We start from the raw sequence: 13,363 nt of genomic DNA, 5'->3' as shown, positions 1-13,363 counted from the left end.
GTATTTTATTTTTATACAGTATCTTATGATATTTTGATAAAATTAGATTTTGTTGAGAAAAAAACACCAACAAAACTAGCTTTGAGGTGTGCATCTTTCTAAGGATTTTCCCATCCTTGAGTAATGACCACTTCCTTTATATTATATTGATATTCATGAACTTTTAAATGTCCAGTTTAATTGCATAGATATGTTGGTGATCATAACAATGCAATTGCTAGACATGATTGTTTTAGCTGACTTAAATACATTCATGTTTAGATCATCTTTTAACATCTAGATCAACGTGTAACAACTTCAGTTCCTAATGAAATCTGTATATTGAATTACTGTCACAATCATTTATTAAACAACTATTTTTTCAACAACACTGGTGTAGAATAATTTCATGTTGGCTTACATTTATGTTACTTGGTTTGAATTGTTTCTTTTCTTACCATTTCAGTTTAGCATGAATTAAAAAAACATAAACAAATGCATAATCATTTTTTCTTAATTTTTTTTAAATGAAAAATTCCAGTACTGAGTTTATTGTTATTAAAAAAGAAAAAAAAAACATAATCTTTCTAAATATGTTTCTGTTTAACCACTAAACTTTAAGAAAATTGTTAAAATGCAACACTATTATAAATTCATATTATAATAATGATTTTGCTTAATTAACAAAGAAAATTTTCAATTTACAGAGTTTATAATTTGTACAATAGGTATATCACTTTTAATTTTTAAAAAAATAATTGAAACTTATTCAATTATGATTTTTTTAAATTCAATAAATTACAAAGTAATTGATATATCATTTTTATTTTAAATGCAATAAAGTTAGAATTTATCTCAGCCACTCTTCTCAATGCCATGTTAAGCCACATTGCACTTTGAAAACCTCAACACAGTATGTTATTGCTTCTTTCCTGATGCTTACACTGAACAACTTTCCTTTTATGTTTATAATCTTTTATTTATGATCAAAGACACGTTTAAAAATGTTCATTAATGATGCCTCTAAAGCACATTTTAATTGTATAAGATTCCTATCAATTTGAATTTGTTACTTTTAATTAAAAAAAATAAGAACTACAATATAATTACTTTTCTTACTATCTCAAACATATGAAAATATGTCATTTTTTTTCACCCATTGATCAAGCAGTATAGTTTACAACAAAGGTTCAAGTATCAAACAGTATCTTTTCATATTATATGGTATGGTTTATTGTTTAAAACATCAGTGTAATTATCAAAAAAGTATGGGCTTAAAACATAGGTCCAAATATCAAACCAACTTGTTTAAAACATAAGTATGTCTATATTGAAGATATTCTGGACCCAGTGTCCAAGGAGTCAAGTTCCTGGGGCTACTTGGGGCTTGTATTAGTCATCCACTAAGATCATATTATTTTTAGGTGGATCTACTGAAACAGATTCTAATTGGATATAAGAAAAAAAAGGAGTCATACAACTTAATGAGCTACTGTAACTGTAATCTTATTGCAACTAAAGAGAAATATCTTAATTGAGCATGATTTTAACGGAACTAGAATTTTGAAAATCTCTTCTAATTTTTGTAGATGGAAACGTTTAAATCTAATTTTAAAGAATTAGTAGCTTTTAAATGTGTAATGACTCTAAGAAACTTGGAGTTTGTTAATGTCAATGATTCTAAGCTAAAAAAAATAATGCATCATTCAGTAGCATACTTATGAAATAAGATAAAATAGTGTTTTTATTGTATATAATAGAAAAAAAAAGAAATTGTGTTTAAAAAAAAAGTATCTTAGTATTGGTGATTTTGATAAATGAAAAGCATAGTGAAACTCTTGTTGAGACATCTAGGTAGGAAGGCTGGAATCATAATTAACCTCATGACAAAACGCTGCATCAAATCATAAAGTAATTTGATTTGGGTTAATTTTGAGAATATCTTCATGCATCATTATAATAACAGCCTCAATAATAGGAAGGCTATTATCTATGCATACTTTATTCTGCAAGGAGCTTGTTTATATTTAGTTGTTAACTACTTTATGGTCATGTACTTAGGTCTCAGGTGTATTATTATTAACAATTCTGTACATTGAATACACAAGTTACAGATAACTATATGAATTTATGAAAAAATTATATAAATGTAAGAGCATCATAAGAAATAAATTAATTAAATTTTGTATAAGCACAGACACCATTTTAATCTTTTACTAAAGATTATATAAGTTTGTTTCTTATTGTGATATAGGGAAATATATTGACCTTTACTAAAAGGCTCAATCTTTCTGCTTATCAACCAAATTGCTTTGAGTGCCTTGAGTTGAGACCAATTATCATAGTAGGCCTGAACACTGACCTGTGACGTGGCAACCTGTGGTCAGTGAGGACCAGTAGCTCATCGCCACATCACATCATGTAAATCAGACTTGTGATGTGGCAAAGAGCTACTGGTCTCCACTGACCAGGTTGCCACGTCACAGGTCAGTGTTCAGGCCTACTATAACAGTAGATCTCCCTTGAGTGCTCTAGTCAAAAGTTGAAGTTAAAAAGCTAAAAATTGCTGACCTGTGAAGAGTAGCTTGCAACAAAAACAAACAAAAATTTCATATGTTCACTGTTAATCTCAAAGATTTATAACTGCATGTGAGCAGGTTAAAATATGACTGCATGTGAGCAGTTAATTCAGTAGCTTTTTTAAAGCTTAAACATTTTTTACAAGCTTTTTTTTTGTTCTTTATTTTATTTTAGTACTTTTCTTCAATTTAAAAAAAAGGTGGTTATGATTCTGGCAGAAATGAAAATCTTTATTGTCTGTGAGAAGCCCAGAGGCACATTATGACCAAGCCAGTTATTGAGAACCAATATCATTGCTGTAAAATATAGGCCTACAACTAAAACAATCAACTTATAATAATTGAAGCCTAAATAATCCCAAATTTAAGTTAGTTTGTATTTTACCTTAAGCTTTTAGTCATTCTGTTATTAAATTAAGAGTTCAATGTCGGATACCAGATAACAATTTTTCCGTGCCATAAAAAAATGTACAAGAGATGAAATCTATTGATTTTCTGGTTCAAATTTGAGTCAGTGAAGCAGTACATTCCAGAAAGGCCTACGAAACATCTATTTTTTTAAAAACCTATTGAATACTTTTCCACATCATCAACTCATTTTAAAAGTGATCTTTGAAAAACATTTTTACTTAAACTTCCTATATTTTTATGCTAAGTTAACTATTATATTTACTTTCCCATATAGGACAATACTTTTTTTTTTTTTAAATATATATAGTTTTTCAGATATACTTATCAGCCTTTGTCTAGCAGTTATAAAATTCTTTTTTTGAGTTAAATTTATAATTAAAATTATCATTTAGTTAAGGAAATTAAATTCTCAAAAACCCACACATTATTAGAAGTAAATTAAAAATAGGCCTATATTGCCTTTATTAAGCAGCTCTAGTTCTATCTATAAATTAAAATATATTGGCTTTAGTAATCTAGTTCTATCTATAAATTAAAATATATTGCCTTTAGTAATCAGCTCTAATTCTATCTATAAATTAAAATATATTGCCTTTAGTAATCAGCTCTAGTTCTATCTATACATTAAAATATATTGCCTTTAGTAATCAGCTCTAGTTCTATCTATACATAAAAATATATTGCCTTTAGTAATCAGCTCTAGTTCTATCTATAAATTAAAATATATTGCCTTTAGTAATCAGCTCTAGTTCTATTTATAAATTAAAATATATTGCCTTTAGTAATCTAGTTCTATCTGCTTATAATCTAGTCTTCTCCCTTTCTGTCTACTCCAACAGGAAATCCTAATGTTGTTTGAATAGTAGGCCATTCAAGTCTTCTTTGTGATAACACTACACACCTCCGCTGAGTAAAATGCTTTAAACTACCTAGAAACAGATGAAGACTGAAAGAGAGAGAGAGAGTTTGTGCTGAATGTATTTATAAGTCACATTAAGGATGACAAATGTTAGATATTTATATATGTGAGTGATGAATGTTTATATTTGACTGTGGTTCCCTTGTATTTCTTGGGCAGTGATCATATATTGGAGTGACTTTTGTGAGTTTGATTAATTCCTTAATAGCTTGTACATCATAGAGTTCATCATACTCAGTCTGTTTTTATATTTTCATGAGACTTAAACATTTATGTCATACAGTTACTTTTATATCATTAATCTTAATAGTGCAAGACTAAAATTTGAACATAATATAGTCCATGAATGTGTTTTGACTAGTTTGTTACAAGTTCATTATAAACTAAAATTGACCCTTTAATTTGTATCAGGTGTGCCCTAGATATGTAGTTGACAGCTGTATGTTATAAAATTGTTCAGACTTGAAAGCAATTTATTGACCAACATATACAGATTCTATCTATCTGTATGGCATGTACATCTTACTCATTCTGTTTATAAAATTTCCTTGAGACTCAAACCTGTATGTCATACAGTTACTTTTATATCATTAATCTTAGAGTGCAAGACTCAAATTTGAACATAATATAGTCCATGTGTGTGTTTTTACTAGTTTGTTATACTAAGATGTTAATAATAGAATAGTGACACTTGAGTGTGTTTCCCATGATATCATCAAATTGCTAGTTGCACACTGCTCCAGATTTGACATGCTGTTACGAGGTTTGACTGAATGCAGCCACTAAGAAGGAGAGAGAGAGAGAAGAGAGAATGAAGAGAGAGAATTAAAAAAAAACTAAACGCTAATAACATTATGCCATTATTCTTGTGTATGCCATACCCCAGTCATTGAATGTAGCATAAGAAAAAATAGTTGAGATGATGATTGTAGAGGTGCCAGAGGTTCATGATGAGCTCCCAATGATGGCTAGTGAGTCCAAGGAAAGTCAACAAAACCTATATGAAGATATGAAAGTAACTTTTCATGTTGAACCGATACAATGAATCAATGGCTAGAGCGAACACTACCCTTAATACTTTGGCACGGATTGAACTTTTGTATTAGAAGCATTCCGTAAATACTGTTGTTTATAACTGACCTGAGGCTGATGCTTTATACTTTGTTATCTTATTATTATTGATTGTGTATTGATAAGCTCAATGTTTCTCAAACTAAATGCCATTAGCCCTTTCTTGATTTCCAGGTGTTCCTATCATAGTTCCCAGTACTCAATCTTCAACTGTTAATCCCTCTTTTGTTTAGTTGACGTCCATTCACACCAGAGGTACTAGCAGCTCCTTCTTGATTTCTAGGCTGCTAATCCCTCTTTTGTAAATTTATGCCCATACACCCTGTCCTGCAAGACAGCTTTCCTTTCAGATTTTCTTCAAATCTACATGCATTAACATAAAAAAATTGAAAGGTCAAGCCATGGCTTGAGAAACATTGAAGGAATCTATTGTTACTGTTAAAATGGGCAAAAGGAAATGATCAAAGCTCTTCAAAGATATTTTGTTGTTAGTATAACATATCAATACAATCTGCTGGGGAATATTTACATTCTATTTGAGACTGCTTTTAGTGTTAGATATATTTTTTGAGACATTTTTAATAAGAGTGAAAAAAAAAATAAACTATAGAAATATTTTATGGAAACTGGCCTTTTTTTTTTTTTCAAAGAATATATCAACTCTGTCTGTCTGGTAAAAAGTTTGTACATGTTATTTTTCCAAGAACTACTCTCGGATCAAGCTGAAATTTTGCACAACTATTTCATTTATCTGACTATACAAGAATCAATAAAAAAAATTAACTTATTAGTTTTTTAACTAATGGGTATTATTTATTTTGTTTGGTATCTTAAACAAGAGAAAGAATTTGTACTTGAGTGAATGGCTTGAGAAGGCTTGAGCCATGAGTTTGAATTTAGGTTGTTCCTCCCTCCCTCTTTTTTAAAATAGTTTTTATAAATGCATTTTTATTGTTAGTCTAGCTAGATCTATTACATTAATTACAAATATTTGATTCAACTATGCTAAATATAAGATTTGTTTTTTTTTTAAATGTAGTTTAAAAAAATATGTTCTTGTTTTCTGGTTGATTCCATTTATGCAAATGGTTGTATGGTGAGATAACGTTTTTTGTAATAATGGGTGGTCACTTTTATTGTCATAGGTCAAGAAGACAAGACTATGTAATGTTAAATCCTAAAATAAAAGCCCAAAGTATTTATGACTACAGATGCGTGTAATATGTCGTGTTTTCTAAATGTTAAGAAGCGAAACAATTTATTCTGACAATGTGATAGTAGTCTTTTGTTTTAATGCACAAACAGGGGAGAGCAAATCACGATAGTGTGTCCAACAGTATTTAAAGTTGTTTCCCCTGACAAAACAAAAAAAAAAAAATGAAAGTGAAAGAAACATCTCAAGACACATTGGTATTGTCTTACTGTGTGAACGTTTTATCGTGCATCTTTATTGGGGAAACCAAGGACACTTTGCTAGTTGAATCTTTTAACTCTATCTCTCCAAATTGACGATACCATCGTTGATTTGACCTCATTAAATTAAATTAATGTTCGATTTTATGAACTTTACTTTTGTGTCACATAAAAGAGCAAAGAGACCTTAAATTCTAGACCAAATAAAACACTTTCTGATAACAATCGACAAAGTTATTCAAGCTTAATCATAACAGGGTTAAAAAAAATACTAAAATGAAGAATTCCATCGGACCGTGGAGAATAATTACGGAGAGAAAGAGTTAATTTGTTCAAGAAATACAAAAGAAGCAATACTAAAGACTGCAGTGGATCATTCGAGTACCTTCAGTATTGAAGTTAGATTTATAGAGCTTACTTTCAATCGTGTATAGTGTATCTATTTCCTGCTATAGCATTCAATATTTTTCAGAATTCGGGCAAGCAAACAAAAAACTAAGCTGAATTACTTTTTTTTAAATTATAAAAAAGCTACACACCAGTAAATGCATTGCGACTCGCACTTTGTACGCTTTGATAGCTCCATGGTCAGCTGTATGAGACCTAAGCTTGGTAGGTAAGTAGATTCTCACGAACTTGGTAGTTAAGCCGACTGTCTTCGAGCTTGGTAAGTAAGAAGACTCTGCGAAAGACGATGATTCGGCTCCATAGATTTGAGTAAAATCATTTTAAACTCTTTGTTTAACTAGACATAATTTTAATATGGTACACATCCAGTGGCATCACTAGGGGGTGCGGTCCTCACCGGGTGACATCCACCCTAGCGACGACACTGTTCACATCTAAGAAATGAGTAGGATATAAACTAACATTATTCCTTTTATTTTCCAGTTGAATTATTCTGCTTTATTTCTCTTCTCTTCCTCTTTTTGTCTCCGCCCTTGTCGCATCATAATCATATTTCTCTTCCCAGACATAGATAATCATGCTGTATTAATACCTCTCCTACAAAAAAGTTACATTTTGAGGTTTCATTGTTTTTCTGCACTGCCAGCAAACCGGCTAACAAAAAACACGAGATGTCGTCGTCCGCCATTTTTTGACCGGCGCTCTGCCAACTAGTTTAAGCTTACTTCATAAATGTCTATTGCACTTAGAAGTAAGTTGATCGCCGTGTGGGTCGCGGTGCAGTCAAGTGTAGACATACGTCAGGGAAACTAATAATAACAATAAGAATGGGAAATTTCAACCTATGACACCAGTTGTGTATCAAGGATCGGCCTCTTTAGTCACATGAAAAGTTTCAAAGGGAAAACAACTTTCGAGCCTTAAAATGCCACAGAGAAAATGAAATTATGGAAATGTGTGACCCAGAGGCCTAAACCGATTGGCTACGGCTTGGCCACCTAACAAGGGGGCTCAGGTTTGAATTCCGACTCGACCAAAGTTGTGTTTGCTGAGCGGACAAAGGCAGCAGTATGGAATCCCCCCCTCCCCCCCCCCCAACTGGTCCACAAAAGAGAATGTAGCACACGAAAGAGGCGCCATATAAAAGCAATTTAACAACAACAACAACAACAACATCCTAATGTCGTTACAGTCCATTGGAGTCCTTGGCCTGCTTCAACACATCTTTCATACATTTCTCTCCTTACATCTTTCATACAGTTCTCTCCTGACATCTTTCATACAGTTCTCTCCTGACATCTTTCATACAGTTCTCTCCTGACATCTTTCATACAGTTCTCTCCTGACATCTTTCATACAGTTCTCTCCTGACATCTTTCATACAGTTCTCTCCTGACATCTTTCATACAGTTCTCTCCTGACATCTTTCATACAGTTCTCTACATCTTTCATACAGTTCCCTCCTGACATCTTTCATACAGTTCTCTCCTGACATCTTTCATACAGTTCTCTCCTGACATCTTTCATACAGTTCTCTCCTGACATATTTCATATAGTTCTCTCCTGACATCTTTCATACAGTTCTCTCCTGACATCTTTAATACAGTTCTCTCATGACATCTTTCATACAGTTCTCTCCTGACATCTTTCATACAGTTCTCTACATCTTTCATACAGTTCCCTCCTGACATCTTTCATACAGTTCTCTCCTGACATCTTTCATACAGTTCTCTCCTGACATCTTTCATACAGTTCTCTCCTGACATCTTTCATACAGTTCTCTCCTGACAGCTTTCGTACAGTTCTCTCCTGACATCTTTCATACAGTTCTTCCCTTGACATCTTTCATACAGTTCTCTCCTGAGTTTTTCATCTCTATGCTCGAACTCATAGCTGGTGTGGATGTACATCATCAAGTTATCGTACTCGTGGTCTGGCCTTTAGGTCGTAGATCTTTTGATTTTTGCCGGTATACTTTTTTTTATTTGCCTCTCTGTTCTCTGACCTACTTTCAATGTGACATGCCCAATGTAATCTGTCCTTTTTTTTTTAGATCTCTAACCCCAGATGGGTCTTCGTGTAATTGATATATCCCCTCGTGTTCCTTATTCAGTTCCATCTTGTTTAACACCATGCATTTGTCTAAGTGTTTCTCAAACTGTGTTCCGCGAAACCCTAGTGTACCGCGAAGCCTGATTAGGTGTCCCACGAACTACTGGTATAATTAACTAGTTGGCCTAGACTGGAATTTATCTTAAAGTCAACACAGAAAAAAAAAATCCTGGTAACAAAATAAATTCTGTAACATCACAATGAACTTTGAACTGATTAGATTCTAACTCTAATTTTAAACAAAGGTACAATAAAAAGATCAACAATGTAGCCACTATTAAATGAAAACTGGTCTGTCTAAATTGATTTAGGCTCAAAAAATTACTTTCTTGATGTATGCAGCACGTTTTGACACATTTGAAAGGATAATCTTCGAGCAGGCGAAAACGCCAGCTGGAGATACAAAATCCAGCTGGTGATCTAATACAATAAAGCTGGAGATACAAAAAGCCAGCTGGTGATCTAATACAAAAAGCCAGCTGGACATACAAAAAGCCAGCTGGTGATCTAATACAAAAAGCCAGCTGGAGATACAAAAAGCCAGCTGGTGAACTAATACAATAAGCCAGCTGGAGATACAAAAAGCCAGCTGGTGATCTGATACAAAAAGCCAGCTGGTGATCTAATACAAAAAGCCAGCAGAGATACAAAAAGCCAGCTGGTGACCTAATACAAAAAGCCAGCTGGAGATACAAAAAGCCAGCTGGTGATCTAATACAAAAAGCCAGCTGGAGATACAAAAATCCAGCTGGTGATCTAATACAAAAAGCCAGCTGGAGATACAAAAAGCCAGTTGGTAATCTAATACAAAAAGCCAGCTGGAGGTCTCTTACAAAGGCTGTGGGATTCACATTTGCAACCAAAAAGAGATCTACTGCCAAAGACAGACGTAGACAGTGAAAATCGGTAATGTCTGCATTGGATTTGGCAAAATAAGTAGATCACAGCTAGGACGACGCAGCCAAGTGAAAAAGTGATACTATTGAGGAGTGGTTAAAATCTACAATTGTTATTGACACTGCAGTACCAGCATCTCACAAAGAAAAAAGGAATCAATTTGAATAAGTCTCCATCTAGGCACTATCAGAGAATGAATTAGTTGTTATGGTACTTCTTTTGCAGGCGATCTATGATTCCTACCGCTACTACTGCTGCTTATAATAATAATTACCAATAAGCTAGCTAGTTTCTCCAACAGTGGGGAGAGGGATCGTGAGGGCCACTCAAGGGAGGGGGGGGGGTGACGACCTCATGACAAAAAAAAAAAGGTGACCGGTCAAATTCTTTTTTAAAAGACAAAAAAGTTGTATTTTCCCTGTATTTATCCATCAATATTTAATTATTAACCAAGTGAAATGACATTATTACCGATGTTTAACAGATTGAAATATTTTAAACATCGTTTCAGCTTCTAATAAGGGACCTTTTAAATGTAGGCCTACAGACACACGATAATATCGTTGTCGAGAGAGACTTTTTGCAACAATATCGAATCAAAACTTTTTGTATACTGTAATTCCCCCCCCCCCCTTTTTTTTTCTAAATCATACAAAATAAATTAATTACCACTATACAATCAATTGTTTAATTTCTAATCGACTCATGTTTTACTAAGAACAATGAACATTGTGCAAAGTTTCAACTTGATCCGAAAATGGGAAAGGGGAGAAATAATGTGTTTTAAATTAGTACCAGAAACACAAAGTGAGCTGATCAATTCTATAAGCTTTGTGAAAAAACAAACAAAATACAAAAAAAAAAAAAAAAAAACCCACAAAAAACAACAACAAGAAGTGGACTAGATTTAATCATGCTGAAAAGAATATTTACTTGATAAATTTGGATTCTAAATGTAAATATTTGTACAAAATGTAGCTGTAAACATTGTGTTTATCTTCCTTATTAATTCTTAAAGCCCTTACGGACCCTACTATGAAAGACTACTTCGCTCCCCAAGGTCCTTAGCTAGATAAAAGGGGGGGAGAGCGCGAACGAAATTGTTCTCGTTTGAGTGGCGTTACCGATACAAATGTGAGAAACACTGATCTAGAAGGTTATTTGTACGGAATCCAGTGTACGAATACTTAAGTTATATAGAGTCTAGAATCTAGATCTAATGAAAGATAAAAGAATCCTACCCTTCTATGTTTATGTACTTGAGTTAAAAAGACTACATAGATTTAGATACAAGTTATAGTTCTAGATCGAATCTATAGCCGTCTGCTAATGTACCCTGCGAAGTTGACAACTCGCGCTTCCCTCCCCTTTATCCTAAAAAAGAAAATGCTTTCTTCTTGACTTGGTGGAGACTACCTGAACACTAGACGACCTCTGCCCTCTTTTTCCGCCTAAAAGTTCTTCTCGTCAGGCGAAGTAGTGGAGCAACTCTACCTCTAGACTTTGTGCCAGCCCAGTTGGATTTTACCTGTCATTTTACTTCAATCATTTGTTTGGAACTGTGACATAATTTCTCTCGCGCGTTAAATAATATTTTTAAATTTATTAACCGAAATTAAAAAAAAAGCGAATACTTATTTATACGCAGGAAAAAAAAAAGATTTTAAATAACACAAAACAGTTTCTGAATTTAGACTATAGTCTTTGACTAGTTTGACATTTATGATTCAATCTAGATTTAGATCTAGATTTTCTAGATATAGTCTCCTAGACGTGCAGTCTGGATTAGATATTTCATTGTAGAATAAAATTGTTTTTCTTTCATCCAAAGAATGTGTAAATATCAAGATTTGATTCCAAGATAGCTTTATGTAAGCCATGTTCAATGTTGTTAAGTTTAAATTATATCTAGACTAGATCTAGATCTAGCTCTAGTCTAGATCTTAATCAAGATCTTAAGTCTTAAGGTCTAGTAGATTAGTTTCTGGATTTAAAGTTAGTCTAGATTCTCTAGACTAACAAGACCATCTAGATTTTAGATCAGCTCTAGATTCTAGATCAAGATCTAGAATACTGCTATCTAGATAAAAAATCTAGATCTACTTTGTCATGGCGTCTGCCAAAGTTTCAAGAACAAGGGCCATAAAAAAAGATGTTTCATCATCGACTGTCATACTGGGAAACTCATTGCGGTCATCGCCTGAAAGTGACGAATCGGATGTGGCCAACGTCAGTTCGGACGACAACGGCAACACGGCGGAGGGGGTCGGCGACAGGGGAGCCAGGAGTAGATCAAACGACAACAAGAAGGCTAGCACATACCGTTTCGAGGAGTTGGATATATTAAAAACTATTGGTAAGTCTCTTTGTTGTCAGCTATTGTCTGAGTGCAAGTCAAACACAAACACTCTTTTGTTCCCCTGGCAATCAAATCATTAAATAAGAACACTCTGATATAAACTTTCTCACATGTAAATTATGAGTGAGTCTGGTGTGAATGTACACTTTGGTTTCTTATAGTTATAATGTTTTTTGTTTGGTGTAATGCACAAATTGTAAGACAAATTTCCATACGGACAATAAACATTATTATTATTATAAATCTTTCTGTAGGGAAAAAAATAGTAGGGGTCCTCTAGATCTAAATGAAGGAATAATTTTAAAGTCTTGTAGATCACTTCATCAAGCCCAATTCTAATCATTATCACCCGTTCGTTGTAAGCCTTGAGTTAACATCTGATGCCCATGTCTCCCCAACATTATACAAAGCTTAGGCCTATATCAACTGTCTGGTAAAAAGTTTGTACACTTTATGTTTGTAAAATGTTTTACATGTTTCGGATGTTCCTTCAGAGTTGAAGATAGTTTACTTCCTAGTCCAAACCTCCCGCAGGACGACGGGGGATGGGAGCGGGTAGGATTTGAACCCTCGACCATCGATAAATCCGAACGACAGTCCAGCGCGCAAACCTCACGACCAGGCAGCCATCCTATTTCTTCCACACCCATTTTCGGATCAAGTTGAAACTTTGCACAATTTTTTTTATTGGCATAGACAAGACAGGAATAAAAAAATTACCACTTAGTCAATAAATTATTGGTAATTATTTATTTTGTTTAGTATTGAAAAGGAAAATAACTTCTACATTATTGATAGATAGTTGTAAATGTGGGGTTCTTTCCACCAGATCAGTTTTTTTTTGTTTGTTTTTCTTTTAAAATTATATTTTATGTTTTGATTGTTCCCCCCCCCCCTTTTCTAATTTAGATTTAGATCAACTCCTAATAGAAGCGTAGAAATAATTCAACATTTCTCCGTGAGTAGGCCTACCCAATGCCAGTCCGCAGTTCTTTTGAATACAGTGTTAACTGAAATGTTTCTAGGCTAAAGAAGAGCTCCATCTCTCCCTTTTTTCTTTGTTATTTACTAACACACATTTTGTTTTATCAGAATAGAGAAAGTGATAGAGAAAAGATTGATGTTTACATTTATTCTGTGGGGGACGAGTGTGCCCTGACAGTCTTGTTAAACTGTCAATTGTAAAAAAGAACTATTGTACATGCTTCTAGCATT

General features: G+C 33.4%; 2 protein-coding genes across 2 annotated transcripts in view; both read left to right on the top strand.

Moving 5' to 3' along the window:
- LOC106055802 (succinate--CoA ligase [ADP-forming] subunit beta, mitochondrial-like) overlaps positions 1-5,579 on the top strand; it is a 31,688-nt gene extending 26,109 nt beyond the window's left edge. The window contains exon 12 of the mRNA XM_056011863.1: positions 3,809-5,579. Coding sequence (XP_055867838.1) covers positions 3,809-3,818 — 10 coding nt within the window. The 3' untranslated portion in view covers positions 3,819-5,579. The remainder of the gene's footprint in view (positions 1-3,808) is intronic.
- Positions 5,580-11,168: 5,589 nt separating this feature from the next.
- The window catches only part of LOC106055829 (cAMP-dependent protein kinase catalytic subunit PRKX-like), an 87,570-nt gene continuing 85,375 nt past the window's right edge, over positions 11,169-13,363 (top strand). The window contains exon 1 of the mRNA XM_013212301.2: positions 11,169-12,145. Coding sequence (XP_013067755.1) covers positions 11,899-12,145 — 247 coding nt within the window. The 5' untranslated portion in view covers positions 11,169-11,898. The remainder of the gene's footprint in view (positions 12,146-13,363) is intronic.

This window comes from Biomphalaria glabrata, chromosome 15, assembly GCF_947242115.1.
Source record: "Biomphalaria glabrata chromosome 15, xgBioGlab47.1, whole genome shotgun sequence".
Taxonomy (NCBI): Eukaryota; Metazoa; Mollusca; class Gastropoda; family Planorbidae; genus Biomphalaria; species Biomphalaria glabrata.
Note: the sequence above shows the minus strand (reverse complement) of the source record. Positions and strands in the feature narration are given on the sequence as shown.